General features: G+C 42.5%; 1 protein-coding gene across 1 annotated transcript in view; it reads left to right on the top strand.

Moving 5' to 3' along the window:
• Positions 1–18,188, top strand: part of LOC125465063 (uncharacterized) — a 60,097-nt gene that overhangs the window by 16,731 nt on the left and 25,178 nt on the right. The window contains exon 6 of the mRNA XM_048558146.2: positions 17,241–17,412. Within this exon, the coding sequence (XP_048414103.1) occupies positions 17,241–17,412 (172 nt within the window). The remainder of the gene's footprint in view (positions 1–17,240; positions 17,413–18,188) is intronic.

Raw genomic sequence — 18,188 nt, 5'->3', positions numbered from 1 at the left:
TCAAGCTATGTAGGAAAGTTGGTCATCATAGGGGATAAAGAAACAGATATAGATAATTTTGCAGAGTGGGAAAATAATTGACAGATGTGGGAAAATGTGAACCTGTCTATGAAAGAAGGAAGATTAGAAGAGCAGCATGTAATATAGCTGGAGAAATATTCAAGAACTTGAAGGTGTAGCGGGATTTGGGTTCCCCGGTACATAAATTATACAATGTAGTTGCACAAACTGACTAGAAAGGCAATTAGAGTGTTGGCACTTAATACAAATGGAACAGAAACTGTACAGTTTTGACCTCATTATTTGGAAAAGATATAAATGCATTAGAACCAGTTCAGAGAAGATTTCTTCAACTTGTTCTGCAATGAAGAGCTTATTTTGTGGTGAAATATTCAAAGGTTAGGCAGATAACTTGTTGGAGCCCAGTTTAGAATGCGAGAGCTCTTATTAAAGCATAGACAATCTTGAGGCAAGTGGAAAGGGTGGACATCTGGAGGACATTTTCTCTTGTGTGGAGAATAAAACGAAGGGATATAGTTTAAGATTAAGAGCTTTCCCCTTTGCGACAAGGAGAGAGAAAATAGTTTTCTCTCAGACTATCATTGGTCTGTGGAATTCACTTCCCTAACCAGAAAGCAGAGGGGGCTGGATCATTGAATTTATTTAGGCTTGAAGTAGATAGATTCTTAGTTGACAAGATAGTCAAGGTTTATGGGTGAGGGGTTTGGGGCACAGAGAGGAAAGAAGAGATGACACCATAACCAGATCACCTATGATCTTAATGAATGGTGAAGCAGATTTGAGGGGGCAGAGTAGAGACAAGAATGAGGTCAGCCAGGTGAATCTCATAGAATATGAGTTCTCTGATTGGGGTTGTTAACCTGGTCCAATCAACAGGTCTTGGCTGTCAGATATAAACAGGAGTATCAGAGGTTCAGCTCACTCCAGGAACTGGCTCTGAGCTAGATGGGTCAATTTCATCTAGTATGCATGTGTAAATAAAGGGTGGCTTGGTGATAGGATACTGGCCTTTGTGGAGTTATTTCAGTTGCGACAAGAGCGCGATGCTGAAAGACCATTTGGTATGTGGGATTAATGATGTCACCATGCAAGACTGCCTACTAGCTGAAGCCCATCTAGACTTCAAACAGGTACTACAACTGGGCTTGTCATTAGGAAATGTGAATGCCTTGAGATACCTCCCACTGGCAGATATACCACCGGTGGTGCCATCACTAGAACAGTCCATTTGGTTTTAAACATTCTGGATGTCCAGTCACCGCTGGCAATATCCGACTGTAGATGCAAAATGATCTGGTCCAGGCAAAACTAAAACAGCTGGTGTTGGCAGGGATGTGGTGGAGAGCAAAAGGGCCATCACAACCAGAATTGAAACCTTCAGCTGACCAGATCACTGTAGAGGACAACATATTATTATGGGGAGCAAGAGTGATTGTCCTGAGCAAAGGTCAATGCCCGACACCAGCTGAACTCTACTAGAGTCATCCAGAGGTTTTCAAAATGAAAATGCTGGAGAGATGTTATGTCTGGTGGCCAGGATTGGATGCCAGCATAGCCACATTGGCAGGGCAGTGACCAGAGTGCCAATAAGGACAAAAATTACCGCCAGCAGCTTCCCTACATTCGTGGGAAAGACCAAGTGAACCCTGGACTCAGTTACATGTCGAATGTACCAGTCCTTTCGTGGGCTCGATGTTTTTAGTCATTGTGGAAGCCCCTTCAAAATGTTGGATGTTCATAGGGTTTATTTGTCAAACATGAGGACAATGATTGAAAAGCTTTTTCTTTGTATATTTTGCAATACACAGACTCACTGAAGTGTTGGCCACAGACAAGGGGCTATCATTTATTTACGAGCAGGGAATTTGCGTGTTTCCTAAAGTTGAATGGCACTTGACATGTAAGGGTAGCTCCAAACCATCCATCATCCAATGGTCTGCCAGGAAGAGCGTCCAAACTTTGAAGTCAAGCTTAAAGAAACAGCTTACAGCTTTACTCGATACTAAACTGTCCTGGTTCTTGTTTGATTACAGAACCATGACTCATGCAATTATAGGAACAGCTCCAGCAGAGTTGGGGAGAGGATTCCGCACCAGGTTAAACCTGATCTTTCCAGACTGGGGTGGGGGGGAGGGCAAAACGGAATACTATTGCCAGACACAAGACAAGCAAGGGAGCCAGTTTACATCAGGGGACAACGTTTGGTGTCAAAACCATGGAACGGCCCTGCGTGGATAAGGGGCGTAGTCTACACCAAGTTAGGTCGGTGGTGCACAAAGCCCAGGGAAGAGAGGCACTCCCGAACAAGCATGTGGACCACATGAAATCTGCAACCTCACAAGCAGAGCAGGCACAAAATATACCCAGTCCCTCAGAACATCTGATGAGCTGTCAGAGCTAGTCGGTTCTTTTCCTTCACCTAGCAGTGAAGAAACCTTTGAGGATGAGATGGACACAGCAGACGTTGCAGACTCAATGACATTACCACCTGAAGATGAAGGTGAATTTCAGCTGAGGCACTCTGGGTACAAGAAGCAGGCTAAGGTCTGGTGCACAATCCCAGTATCCAACACAGAGTTGGACGATCTGGACCTGGTGTGAAAATGCCCCAGGAGAAGCTTTAGGAAAAAGAATGGGCTTACGTCCAAGGGCATAGAGGGAAAGGGCTGTGCTGATTGGTATGAGGTCAGTCAGGTGAATCTCATAGAATATGAATTCCCTGACTGGGGCTCTTGACCTGGGCCAATCAGGGAGCCATGGCTGACGGATATAAACAGGAGTGTCAGAGGTCTGTTCACTCTAGGAGCTGGCTCTGAGCTAGTTGGATCAGTGTCATGTACTACATATGCGTAAATAAACGGTGACTTGGTGATGGGATACTGGCCTTCATGGAGTTATTTCAGGCTGAATGACCCATGTTACTATCAAAGTAATTTTGTTGGAATTTGTTTAGTCATTTACAGGTGAGGCCTTATGTAATATTAGTGTAATCCAAAGCCAACTAGCGAGTTTTGAGAAGATTGATAGCTCAGGTTGAGGTTCTGGATGTGAGTTTGCTCGCTGAGCTGGAAGGTTCGTTTTCAGACGTTTCGTCACCATTCTAGGTAGCATCATCAGTGAGCCTCCAACGAAGTGCTGGTGTTATGTCCCGTTTTCTATTTATCTGTTTAGGTTTCCTTGGTTTGGTGATGTCATTTCCTGCATTGGTGATGTCATTTTCTGTTCTTTTTTTCAGAGGATGGTAGATGGGCTTCAAATCAATGTGTTTGTTGATGGAGTTCCGGTTGGAATGCCATTCCTCAAGGAATTCTCGTGCGTGTCTCTGTTTGGCTTGTCCTAGGATGGATGTGTTGTCCCAATCAAAGTGGTGTCCTTCCTCATCTGTATGTAAGGATACTAGTGATAGTGGGTCATGTCGTTTTGTGGCTAGTTGATGTTCATGTATCCTGGTGGCTAGCTTTCTGCCTGTCTGTCCAATGTAGTGTTTGTCACAGTTCTTGCAAGGTATTTTGTAGATGACGTTCGTTTTATTTGTTGTCTGTATAGGGTCTTTTAAGTTCATTAGCTGCTGTTTTAGTGTGTTGGTGGGTTTGTGGGCAACCCTGATGCCAAGGGGTCCGAGGAGTCTGGCAGTCATTTCGGAAATGTCTTTGATGTAGGGGAGAGTGGGTATGGTTTCTGAGCCCGTTTTGCCTGTTTGTTTGGGTTTATTGCTGAGGAATCGGCGGACTGTGTTCATAGGGTACCCATTCTTTTTGAATACGCTGTATAGGTGATTTGGAGCCAATTTACCATCCTCTGAGAAAAAGAACAGGAAATGACATCACCAACCCAAGGAAACCTAACCAGATAAATAGAAAGCGGGACATAACACCAGCGCTTTGTCGGAGGCTCACTGATGATGTTACCTAGAATGGTGACAAAACGTCTGAAAACGAACCTTCCAGCTCAGCGAGCAAATTCACATCCAAAGCCAACTTTTTACCAACACAATTCTGTTTATTGCTCAAAAATCTGTCTTTTTGGAAGGTCTAAATTAATAGTCTGGAAACCAAGGCACAAAGAGGGAATAGAAAATGTAAGTTGTGACAATGCCTGAGCTAGTTATATAGTCATACACATGGAAACAGATTCTTCAGCCCAACCAGTCCATGCTGACCATATTCCCAAACTAAACCAGATGCACCTGTAACTGTACCTTTATCCATCACTTTCTCAGATAGTTCTACATAATACATTTTACATTGTACATACAAGCCACTTCTTGTTGTAAAATACGGCCCCTCGTGTTTTTTAAGTCTTTCTCCTCTCACTTTAGAAATATGTCCCCATTTATTCATGCCTGATTTTGCCCCCTGCTACAATGGTCTATTGAATATATGTTAAAATTTGATAGTGTTGTCTCAGGTAGTTTGTGAAGGAGACAGCAACCCATCCTACGAGATCTCAATAATGTATGCGCTGATTTATTAACTCACTATTTGATTTTTGTTGAACTGTTATGTTTGAAATCAGAATATGATCCAGATTTATGTTGTGCTTACAGACAAATATATTCCAAATTCAGGCTCCACTCCTGATCACACCCTTGAGCTTACTGTAGAGTACCCAGAACACTTTAGAGTTTGATAATATTGCCTCCGGCTGTTTGCCATATCTCAAAATAGAGAGCATTCTGATGTTTACTTTAGCCTTAGCAAATTACTTGCTGATGCCTGTCTGTTGAAGAGTCATCGAGTCCAGGTAAAGTTTTCCAGAAAGCATAGCATTTTGTAAAAGGCTTCACAAGAGAAGACCAAATAAAGCATATTAAAAACTTACCATCAAGTTGACCTCGCATCGACCATCCCTCTTACCCATGCAGAACCATTCCTGTGGTTTTGACACCAAATTTTGTCCCTGAAGTAAATTGCCTCTCTCGCTTAGAGGAGACTTATGTCCAGTATTGGTGTTCCTGATACCATTTCATCCTGCCCCGACATCTGGGAAGATCAGGTTTAACCTGGTGTAGACTCTTCTCCCTATTTGCAATTCTCCTGGAGTTGTCCCTGTGGTTGTATGAGGTGTGGTCCTATAATGTCACCTATTATCGAGCACCAGACATCTTTAATGTATTTTTTCACATTGGTCATTTATCCTACCATCTGTCTGTGTTCTGTTCACATCAAGCACTTGTTATTGATTCAACTGTATAAATTTTTACAGATGGTGAAGAGCAAACATGTTAACCTAGTTCACTTTTATTCATTTTAATTAGGTGTCCATATACTCAACTCCTCTTGTTACTACTTTTGCACTATCTAAAAGTGCTGAATAGATCATTCTCTCAATCCAACATCAGGACCTAAAAGGAATGTTGTATCCTATTTGGTTATCATAGGTACTTTATTCTGATTAGTTAGATTCTTAAATATGTTGCGATCATCAAAATACATTGTTTACTTCTCACAAAAGTTCTAAGTTGTCACAATGGTGGTAAATATGAACTCTACCATTTTAACTTCCATTATCTGATTTAATACCTGAGACATTCATGGACTTTTTTTTATGTAAAGGAAGAAACAAGGACTTAAAAGAGCTGTGGCTAATCAGCTGACCACAGAAGTTTGCCTCTTCTGAAACCAGCGTGGAATTAATTAAATTGTCTGAACTGAAAAACAGTACATTAAATAGGAGGAAAGAGAGCGAACAGGAGTCAGAGTTTTGGGACAGACCCTGTGGGAGGTCAGTAGATGGCCCTAGAATTCAGCAAAATAAAACCAAGCAGTGAACTTGCACAGCTGACTGACTGAAATTACTAGCATCTCTGGAAATTGGATTTCGGTCCAAGAAAAATAGTGAAATTTCACAGCTGACTTTGGAGAGACCTTATTATTGGAATGACTCAAAGCTGGGAGTGTCAGGAGTTCAGAGCCCGATCAGCTCTGAAATCTATCTATAATAATGAGTAGGGCAAGGAATTTATTTTATGCCTTACTGAGATACTTCCTGTGCCTGTAGATTAAGATGCAGAGATGGCCTTTGCAGAGTGATGTGCTCTTCCTGTCAGGTGTAGGGGATTAGGGAGAATTTCAATGTTCTTTGAAATTATATCTGCAGGAAGTGTATCAGAGATAATGAGAACTGCAGATGCTGGAGAATCCGAGATAACAAAGTGTGGAGCTGGATGAACACAGCAGGCCAAGCAGCATCTTAGGAGCACAAAAGCTGATGTTTCGGGCCTAGACCCTTCATCAGACCCTTCTGAAGGGTCTAGGCCCAAAATGTCAGCTTTTGTGCTCCTAAGATGCTGCTTGGCCTGCTATGTTCATCCCGCTTCACACTTTGTTATCCGCAGAAAGTGTGTTTGGTTGCAAAACCTCTCAGATCGTACTAATACACTGGAGTAGCAGTTAGAGGGAATGAGGAATTTACAGGAGCCTGGGTTTGGGGTGGCAGGGGAGTGAGTGTGTGTGATAGATGGCAGTTTCAGAAAGGTAGAAAAGCCACAGATATAGTCAAGTAGATCGGTTACTTCCAGGAAATGTAGGAGAGGGAAGCAGGTAGTACACGAGTCTCCTGCTGTCATCTCCATCTCAAACAAGGATGTTGTTTTGGAAAATATGGGGTGGGTGATGGACTCTCAGGGGAATGTAGCACTGACAGCCAGGTTTCTAGTACCAAGACTGGCTTTACTGTAATGAGGGGTAGGTACGTCAGGTTCCAAGCGATCGATTGTTATAGGGGATTCTTTATTTGGGGCGCAGACAGACATTTCTGCAGCCGACAATGAGACATCAAAACAGTGTGTTGCCTTCCTGGTACCAGGGTCAAGGATGTCTCGGAACAGGGCAGAATATTCTCAAAGGAGAGAGTAACCAGCGGGAAGTCACTCTATACATGGGTACCAAAGACTTAGGAGTTGAGGGAAACGGATCATGGCCGGAGCCCGAGCAGGAGCTGAGTGCGTGGGCCGAGTCCTGTGGTGGAATGAGTAGGCTGATTCGCGGGACGAGTCCTGCTGCAGTGACGGAGTGAGCACAGGCTGAGTTCCATAGTGCAGTGACTGGACTGATTCACAGACTGCTTCCCACAGCGGAGTGACCTGACTGATTCACAGGCTGAGTCCCACAGTGGAGTGACCCGACTGATTCACAGACTGCTTCCCACAGCGGAGTGACCTGACTGGTTCACAGGCTGAGTCCCACAGCGGAGTGACCCAACCGATCCACAGGCTGCATCCCACAGCGGAGTGACCCGACCGATTCACAGGCTGCATCCCACAGCGGAGTGACCCGACCGATTCACAGATTGCTTCCCACAGCGGAGTGACCTGACTGATTCACAGATTGCTTCCCACAGCGGAGTGACCTGACTGATTCACAGACTGCGTCCCACAGCAGAGTGACCCGACTGATTCACAGGCTGAATCCCACAGCGGAGTAACCCGACTGATTCACAGATTGAGTCCCACAGCGGAGTGACCCGACCGATTCACAAGTTGTGCTCCACTGCGGAGTGACCCGATTGATTCACAGACTGCGTCCCACAGTGGAGTGACCCGACCGATTCACAGGCTGAATCCCACAGTGGAGTGACCCGACCGATTCACAGGCTGAATCCCACAGTGGAGTGACCCAACCGATTCACAGGCTGAATCCCACAGTGGAGTGACCCGACTGATTCACAGATTGCTTCCCACAGCGGAGTGACCCGATTGATTCACAGACTGAGTCCCACAGCGGAGTGACCCGACTGATTCACAGGCTGAATCCCACAGCGGAGTGACCCGATTGATTCACAGATTGCTTCCCACAGCGGAGTGACCCGACCGATTCGCAGGCTGTGTCCCACAGTGGCAGCAGAGTGAGCAGGAATGGAGTCCCGTGGTGGAGTGACTGTGCTGATTCTCAGGCTGAGTCCCACAGTGGCAGCAGAGTGAGCAGGAATGGAATCCCATGGTGGAGTGACTGTGCTGATTCTCAGGCTGAGTCCCACAGTGGCAGCGGAGTGAGCCAGTGACAGAGCAGTGATCGAGCACGTCCTGAACGGAGACCTGCATGTGGAGGCAGCATGGCGTCATGTTCTGGATCCAGCGGTATGGACTCACATTGGAGAGGGACTGGAACTTAAGTGCTTATGGTCACTTTTATGATCATTCTGGACGTTCTAAACTCTGCTCCCATGCTAATCTTGGTTTTTTTTAACTCTGTAACAACACTTAAAGTATCTATGATAACGCAGTTATCATAGCTGGAGCTGGAGGAGCACAGCACAGCAGGCCAGGCAGTATCAGAGGAGCAGGAAAGCTGATGTTTCAGAGTGGCCAGTTGTGCTCCACTGTGTTATCTCTGACTCAGCATTGGCAGTTCTTACCATCTCTTAAAGTACCTGTACCCAGTACTCTGTACCTAAGATGACACCAAGAGGCGACATTACAAACTTTTCATTCGAATGCACGTGACAAAAAAAACTATTCTTGTTCTGATTCTGAAGAGAAAGTTCTGGTGAGAGAATATAGGAACCTAGGCAGGTGTTTTAAAAGTAGGTCCTCGAGGGTCGTAGTACCTGGATTATACCCACTGCCGTGAGCTAGTGAGGGTAGGAATAAAAGAATATAGCAGATGAATGTGTGGCTGAAGCACTGGTGCAGGTGCTAGGGATTCACATTTTTCGATCATTGGAATCTCTTCTGGGGTAGAGGTGACCTGTATAAGAAGGATGGGTTATGCCTAATTTGGAAGTGGGCTAATATCCTGGCTTTGGCTAGTAATACACAGGAAGCTTTAAACTAGTAAAGATTTTGGAGGTGGGGGGGTGGGGGGAGGTGGGATGGTCTGGTACACTTGAGAAGAGGAATAAGTCAAATAGTCAAGGCAAGCAAGAGCAAAGAAGAAAATGAGATATGACTGATAAATTAAACTGCATTGACTTTGATGCAAGAGGCCTGAAAGGTAAAAGAGATAACTCAGGGCATTCTGGGTACATGGTACTGGGATATCATAGCTGTTACCGAAGTTTGGGTCAGGGAAGGGCAGGACTGGCATCTTAATGTTCCAGGGCATAGATGCCATAGGAAGGATAGAAAAGGGGGCAAAGGAGGAGTGGGAATGGTGTTTTTGATTTGGGATAACTTTGCAGCTGTACTTAGGCATGATATTCCTGGGAATACTTGCAGTGAAGTTATTTAGGTGGATTTGAGAAATAAAAAAGGGATGATCACCTTATTCGGATTGTACTATAGGCCACCCGATAGTCAGTCCCACCCAATGGGAAATTGAGAAACAAATTTTTAAGGAGATCTCAGTTACCTGTAAGAATATTATGGTTGCAACGCTAAGAGATTTGAACTTCCATTGTGTTAAGGGTTTGGATGGAGAGGAATTGTTAAGTGTGTTCAAGAAAATTTCTTATTCAGTATGTGGTCATTCCGACCGTAAAATGAGCAAAACTTGACCTACTCTTTGGAAATAAGGCCGGGTAAGTGACTGAGGTGTCAGAAGGAGAGCAGTTTGGGCCAATGGTCATAATTCTATTAGTTTTAAGATAGGTATGAAGAAGAATAGACCTGATCTGAAAGTTAAGGCTCTAAACTGGAATAAGGCCAATTTTGATGAATTAGGAAAGAATTTTTAAAATTTAATTGGGAGCGGCCAAGGTAAGGGATAGGTGGAAAGTGGGAGGCCTTCAAAACTGAGATAATGAGAGCCCAGAGACAATATGTTCCTGTTAGTGTGAAGAGCAAGGTTGGTAGGCATGGGGAATGCTAGAAGACAAGAGAACTTGAGGCTCTGATCAAGAAAAAGGAGGAGGCACATGTCAGGTAATAGACAGCTAAGGTTGAGTGAATCCCTAGAAAAGTATAAGGGCAATAGGAGTATACTCAAGAGACCAATCAAGAGGGCAAAAAGGGAACACGAGATAGCTTTGGCAAATAGAATTAAGGAGAAGCCAAAGAGATTCTGCTAATATGTTAAGGGTAAAAGAATAAATAGGGAGAGAATGGGGCCCCTTATAGATTAACAAGGCTCTCTATGTGAAACTACAGGAGACAGGTGAGATAATAAACATTTCATGTCATACTGTGGAGAAGGATATGGAAGCTTGGGACCTTGGAGAAATAAATAGTGCTATCTTGAAAAGTGTCCATATTACAGCGGAGATGATGCTAGACATCTTAAAATGCACAAAGGTGGGTAAGGGCAGAAATCACATTATACCACGTTAAAGTCGAACAGGCTTATTTGAAAACACAAGATTTTAGAGCCTTGCTCCTTTGCTTGAAGTGAGAAAGAAGCACACAGAACACAGGATTTAGAATTAAAAGACCAAAGGGTCACACAACTGATTAGGGTGTAATATACAAACCTAAGATACTGTTAAATCTTTAATCAGTTAGAAGGTTTTAATTGATTATGTAAATCCCTAAATTTCTTTCAAGTTACTGCCCTGAGAGAACTAAAGATTTTATCAGTGTAAAGAGGAGGTGGCGCTTGAGGTCAGGCAATGCATGTTTGGTGTGTAGCCTTGCTTAGAATCGTTTTGTGTTTTGGTTTGGATTCAGACTGGTTGTACTTCTAAAGTAGGAATTTATAAAACGCCATATTGACTGACTGTCTTTAAATTGTATGCTTTTTGAACAAAATAGAATGCATCTGCTAATACAATACACCCCATAGATTTACATGTATGTGTGCACGAGTGTGTGCGTGTATGTGTGTGTCTGTTTGTGTGAGAGAGTGTATAGTCTTGTGAGGGCACCATTAGTGCAACATGAACCCAAGATCCTGGTTAAGGCTGTCCTCGTGGAACTTGGCTATCAGCCTCCGCTCGGCGACTGTTGTGTATCCCGAAGTCTGCCTTAGAATACATGTGCCATCTACCCAAAGATTTGAGGCCAAATGTCCTTGTCCTTGACCTCTGTCTTTCCCGCTCTCTCTCTCTCTCTCTCACGCACACGCACACACACACACATGCACACCCTCTCTCTCACACACACACACACACACACACACACACACACACACACACACACACACACACACACACACACACTCTCTCACACTCCTCTCTCCACCTCTCTCCCTCTCTCTCACACACACAGATACACATGCTGCCCCCTCCCCACACACACACGCATACACACGCTGTCCCCTAAAAACACACACACGCACATACACTCTCTCTCATTGTCTCATACACACACACACACACACACACACACACACACACACACACACACACACTCACTCTCTCACTCTGTCACACATATACACACACACCCATTCTCTTTCACACTCCTCTCTCTACCTCTCTCCCTCTCTCTCACACACACGCATGCACACACTGCCTCTCCACACACACACACGCTGTCCCCTAAGCACGCACACACACTCTCTCACTCTGTCACACATATACACACACACCCACTCTCTCTCACACTCCTCTCTCCACCTCTACCCCTCTCTCTCACACACACGCATACACACGCTGTCCCCTAAACGCACATATACTCACACACACACGCACACACACGCACACGCGCATACACACACATGTGCATGCATGCACGCATGCATCTAAATCAATGGGGTATATTTGTATGAGCAGATACATTCTATTTTGTTCAAAAAGCACACAATTTATAGACTGTTAGCCAATATGACATTTTATAAATCCCTACTGTAGAAATAAAACCCAGTCTGACTCCAAACTAAAACACAAACAAATTCTAAACAAGGCCTCCCACCTAACATGCATTGTCTGACTTAAAACGTCACTCCTTCTTTGCACTGATAAAACCTTTAATTTTCTCAAGACAGTAACTTCAAAGGGATTTGGGGATTTACATATACATACTAATTAATTAAAACCTTCTTACTGATTAAAGATATAACAACAATCTCAGGTTTGTTTAATACATCCTCATCAGTTGTGTGACCCTTTGATATTTTACTTATAAGTTCTATGTTCCGTGTGCTGCTTTCTCACTTCATCTGGTGAAGAGGCTATACTCCGAAAGCTCGTGTTTTCAAATAAACCTGTCGATTATATCCTGTTGTCGTGTGATTTCTAACTTTGTCCACTCAAGTCCAACACCAACATCTCCACACAAAGATGAATAAATCACCGGAACCTGATTTGGCGTATTCCAGAATTCTGTGGGAATCTAGGTGAATGATTGCTGGGCCCCTTGCTGAGATATTTGCAGCATTGATTGCCAAGAGTGAGGTACCAGAAGACTGGAGGTTAGCTATTGTAGTGTCATTATTTAAGAAACTTGGTAAGGAAAAGCCAGGGAACTATAGACTTGTAAGTCTGATATCAGTGATGTGCAAGTGGCTGGAGGGATTCTGAGGGGCAGGATTTACATGTATTTGGAAATACAACAACTGATTAGGGATAGTCCAAGGGGCTTTGTGTGTGGGATATTGTTTCTTAATAAGTTGATTGATTATTTCAAAGAAGACTCATGAAGGCTGAATGGTGGACATTGTTCAAATGGTCCTCAGCAAGGAATTTGCTAAAATTCTGCAAAATGTTAAACTGGTTAGGAAGGTTAGATCACTGGAATCCAGAGAGAGCTAGCCACTTGCTTATCAAATTGGCTTGAAGGTAGAATACAGAAGGTAATGGTGGAGGGTTGTTTTTCAGACTGGAGGCCTGTGACCAATGGTGCTGTCTGAGGATTGGTGCTGGGTCCACTGCTTTTTGCCATTTACATAAATGATTTGGATGTAATATAAAAGGTATGGTTAGTAAGTTTGCAGATGACACCAAAATTGTTGATGTAATAGACAGTGAAGAAGGTTATTGCAGAGCACCATGTGACCTTGATCAGATGGGCTGAAGGACCAAGGAATGGCGGATGAAATTTAATTTTGATAAATGTGAAGTCCTGCATTTTGGAAAGGCAAATTAAGGCAGGACTTATACACTTGATGGGAAGATCCTGGGGAATGTTGCAGAACAAAGAGACCTTGGGTTATGGGTTCATAGATCTTTGAACATAGAGGTTCAGGAAGGCAGGATGGTGAGGAAAATGTTTGGTATGCTTGCCTTTATTGGTTAGTGCATTGTCTACAGGAATTGGGCTATCGTGTTGAGGCTACAGGACTTTGTTTAGGTCACTTTTGCAATATTAAATTAAATTGTAGCCTCTCTGCTACAGAAAAGATTTTGTTAAACTTGAAAGAATTCAGAAAAGATTTACAAGGAGAGTGCTGCATTCAAAGGTTTGAGCTATAAGGAGAGGCTGAATAGGCTGGAGCTATTGTCCCACAAGTGTCAGAGGCTGAGGGGTGACCTTGCAGAAGTTTATGAAATAATGAGGGGCATGAATTGGGTGAATAGCCAAGTCCTTTTCCCCAGGGTAGGGGACTCCAAACTAGAGGTTTAAGGTGAGAGGAGAAAGATTTAAAAGGGTCCTAAAGGGCAACTTTTTCATTTGAGGATGGTGTGTGTATGAAATGAGCTGCCAGAGAAACTGGTGGAGGCTAGTACAATTACTACATTTAAAAGGCATCTGGTAGGATACATGAATAAGAAGGGTTTAGAGGGATATGGATCAAATTCTGGTGAATGGGATGAGATTAATTTAGGATATCTGGTCAGCATAGCTGAGTTACACCATTTGTTTCTATGCTGTGCAACTCTTTGACTCTATGAAATTACAGTTGTATTAAAAGATGTGAAACTAGCTGAGTCAAGCATCAAGAAATTGATTTCTCCTGTTTAATTTAGACCTGTAGGATAAGTTGTACATGTTAGGCATGAAAGATTACCTGCAACTATCCAGCTTTCAAAGACAATGGAGACAGACACAGGAATATAGAAATAAATCATATTTCTATAACTGCTGACTAGAGCAAGTAACTTATTAGGAACAGTGAGGATTGGGTGACTCTCTCCTTTTCCTCAAAAGCCAGCATCAGTGATAAAACAAATTGGAAAACCATCTAGAGAATTCAATATTTGCACAATTTTTTCTATTGCTGAAGATGCTGAAGTTGCAGATCAACTAAACAGCTGTGGTCTCATGAACTGTGGGAGTCCAATGTGGCAGTTTACTAACATCTTCTCAGATGGGAACGGGCATTAAATGCTGACTTTTCCAACGATTTGTAAATCTTGTGATTGGTATTTTACAACTGTCTTTCTTTCAAAACTGATATCATACCTGCCTTAACAAGCTGACCCTGAATATCCCTGCTCTTCCCAATTGCTGTCCAGTAATAACTTCCACTCTCAAGACTTGTTGCTAACTCCATTTTCATCAATTTCAATTTGAACCTGTCAGTGAGATTCTATATGACTGAAAATGTAAAATTTTGTCGAAAATTTTCACCCTTTCTGTGCTTGAGCAACCATTATATTTATATCCCACGTCTCCTCTGAGGCCTACCTACATGATACCACTGTTTGATTCCTCTATGTGCCAATATAATCAATGCATCATTATCAATCACTGTGAACTCCACTGCTGTTGGTCTCCTCCTATTCATTGCTTCCTTGCTACTTCTTGGAAAGGTATTCATGACAAGAAGAGGAATCAGAAGGCCAAAACTGTGTGTTATGTTTTTATTGCTTTGCACAGGATTTGAATATATTTTGAGATCAGAAGGGTGGGGTCATGAAGTTCAGTAATACTCAGCTTCTCCCATATTTGTCTCAACTCTAAATTATCATATTATTCCATTGCTAGCCCAATAAACAAGTCAAAGACAAGAGAAAACTCCCAGTATTAATTCAGGAATTCTGCACAAACTGGTTCTGAGATTCACCTGTTATAGGCCGCGCTGTAACTTAGCTGGGAATTCTCGGCCTGGAGCAGTCAACTCAAAGAACCTATAGCAGCTTTCTCAGTACAAATTACTGGGGTGGCTCTATGGCACAGTGTCTCACAGCTCCAGGGACCTAGATTTGATTCCAGCCTTGGGCTGCTATATGTGTGGAGTTTGCATGTTCACTCTGTGTCTTCGTGGGTTTCCTCCAGGTGCTCTGGTTTCCCTCCACAGCCCATGGATGTGCATGGTAAGTGGAATAGCCATGTTAAACAAGAGGTTAGAGGGATTAGGTGGGGCCGTGGGCCTGCATGAGGCGCTGTTTGGAAGGTCAGTGCAGACATGATGGCCAAATGACCTCTTTCTGTACTGCAGGGATTCTATGATTGTAAACTTTGGCACTGGTTTGTGTGTGCAAATATGATTGGAAAAAGAAAATGGATTTGCATCATTTGATAACCTGCTCTCAAACAACTATTCCTGAAATGAATTAAGATCTTTGCTGGCTGATTGCATAGATTACATGTCATAAAATAATCAGATAAAGATGACTTATTTTCAATACAGCTCAGAATTGATGTAAATTGAAATGTTTACAATATCACCTGAGGAGATATACCGATAAGCAAGTAATCATTTGTTGAATATTTGGCCAGAAGTCAATGCACACAGTTTACAACAAGTAATGAGAGTGTGTCAAAACTTTTATTATGAATCTTTGTTGAGATATGCTGTAATAAAGCTTCAAATAAACAGAACATGCAAGTGGCTTACTTGGTACGAGATTGGTATATTTGTACTAAGCAAACATGGCAAACCCGAAAAGAATGTACTGTCTGAAAGGTAGATGTGAGCAGATCCAACGGTGCCTTTCAAAAGTGAACTAAATAAGTACCGAAAAAGGTGGCAGAGCATGACAGTGCAACAAGTTAGAGATCTTTCAAAGAGCTGCCAGCATGAGAGCAATGGACTGAATGGTCTCCAGCTGCACGATTTCACTCTGTGATAACTAACCATGTAGAACAGGGCAAGTCATATCTTCATTTCTGCTCTGTGTTTACTTTGCTGAAGACTTGAAGAGGAGGTGGCAAAATAGACTTTAGCTCATTCGCCTGTTTCTTGCTCCTTATCCTCACCTAATGGCTTCGTTTCTTCATAACAAGAGGAGGAATCAAAAAGCTGTAGCCTCGGTTGATTTTAATCTCTTTGTAAAAGACCTGAATACAATCTAAGGCCACATGAGGAGTAACTTATTAGACACAAACTAATGCCTAGGAAAGTCTAGATTTTAGAGGGTTTCTTGGCCTTTTTACAAAATATGAAACAAATTGTTAAACTTTTATAAAAGTGAACATGAGTGCAGTCTCTGTAGAAGTTTGCAACTGACACTGTTTGATTATTTCCACAATGCCCTGTTGTTGCTTGTATTTTCATTTGCCTGGAGCACATATTTGATGTTGACATGTTCAGGCCTGCTTTCTATTGTAACCACAGCAATAGCTGCAATTCTAAAATAACATTTAAGAACTGAGCAAACAAAAGGGCAGTCAAGAATCACAGGGTCTGGTTTCCACATTCAGCAAACAGGTGATGCCAGGAGGTTTCTTGTCGAATGTGTTTAGAATTCCCACAGATGCTGAAAATTACTCGAAATTTTGTAATGTCATAAACCTGAGAATAGTTTCTCCATTCACCATTTCAGCTGAGATCTCCACAAGGACGGGTTAAATGTTTACATCTGTAAGAGGAACATTTCAAAATACTCATGAGGGGCATTGATAGTGTGAATAGCCAAGGTCTTTTCCAAGGGTAATAGGTCCAAAACTAGATAGGCTTAAGAAGAGAGGGGAAAGATTTAAAAGGGACTTAAGGAGCAACTTATTAACGCGGAGGGTGGTACAATGAGAGTGCCAGAGAAAGTGGCAAAAGTGGCACGATTACAACATTTAAAAGGCACCTACGTATATGAATAGGAAGTGTTTAGGGGGATATGGACCAATGCTGGGAAATGAGGCTAGATTAATTTAAGATCTCTGGTTGGCACGTTATAGACGGTTTGTTTCTGTGCTGTACAACTCTATGACTATAACAACCATTACTTGTGAATCAGGCTAAGATGTAACTAACAGGCACTCGCTGTCCTTTAATTCTGAGGCTTTATAGCTGAAGAATCAAAGCCATATGTAATTTTCAGAAGTGGGGGTCTGTTAGCACTACTAGTGCTTGGATGATGAGATTACAATGTGACAAGTTTACCTAGATAGTTACTATTTTAAAAAAGATGTTGGAATTTATATTGGAAAAATTAAATAGAAGTGAAACAAAAATCTAATAACAGAACTGCACGTACATGTAAGCTTTTAAAAATATATTGAAGTTTACTTATTAAATCCCTAATGGATAAAGAAGCAGCGTTACTAATACAAGGAATATTCTGTTTGGCTTGTAATCTAACAGATTTCCCACCACAGTTTGATGAAAGTGATCAAACCGAGATGATGTCATTTCGAAGTGAGCCCCACATCAAGCACTATATCCCATCAATGCCTTTACATAGCTTTCCATATGGTTCCGCTTCTCTCCCGTCATCATTGGAAAGCAACAGCTCCATTGCATCCCTTCCATGCAGGTCAGTTTTCGGTGTTGTAGAAATAAAAAAAAAATTGGGTTGAGGAGAGACCAAGGTCTATATTGTTCATCTTCTGCCACTGTGGTGGCTGTTATGATAATGTGGGGAGATGTTTCTTAATCACTGCAGTTAATCTTGAGCTATTAATCGGCAACGGACTCATTGAAGACAGAAATGATGGAATATTCTTGGATGAGTGCATTGAAAATGCTCAATGTACTCAACATCATCTAGAACAATGCCACCCACTTAATTTGCACTCCAAACACCACCTTCAACGTTCATTTACTTTGTCACAGTTACAGCAGTGTGCCCTGTTCACAAGACGCACTACAGTAACACATCAAATGTCTTTCAACAGCACCTTCCAAACCCAGGTCCTTTATCACCCAGAAGGAGAAAGGGCAGCACATGCATGTTCCCCTTCAGGTTACACATCATCCTGACTTGGAGCTATATTGTTTATCTGTCAAATGGAACTCTCTCACTACCAGAACTGAGAATGCACTTACATCATATGGTATACAGCCTTTCAATATTGCCGATCTGCCTCAAACCTTCTCAAAGGCGATTTGGGATGGTCAATAAAAGCTGGCAATGTCAGCAGTGCCCAAGTCTCTTGAAAGAATTTTAAGAAAGCTTAACTTGTATTTATAAGACGCGTTAACATAGTAAAATGTCCCACAGTTGTTTCACAGTAGCATTATCAAACAAAGTTAAATATTTGGGGATATTTGGTGGGTGATGTCAAAAAAGTACTTTAAGGAGAAAATAGA

Source organism: Stegostoma tigrinum, chromosome 24 (genome assembly GCF_030684315.1).
Source record: "Stegostoma tigrinum isolate sSteTig4 chromosome 24, sSteTig4.hap1, whole genome shotgun sequence".
NCBI classification, from domain to species: Eukaryota; Metazoa; Chordata; class Chondrichthyes; order Orectolobiformes; family Stegostomatidae; genus Stegostoma; species Stegostoma tigrinum.
Note: the sequence above shows the minus strand (reverse complement) of the source record. Positions and strands in the feature narration are given on the sequence as shown.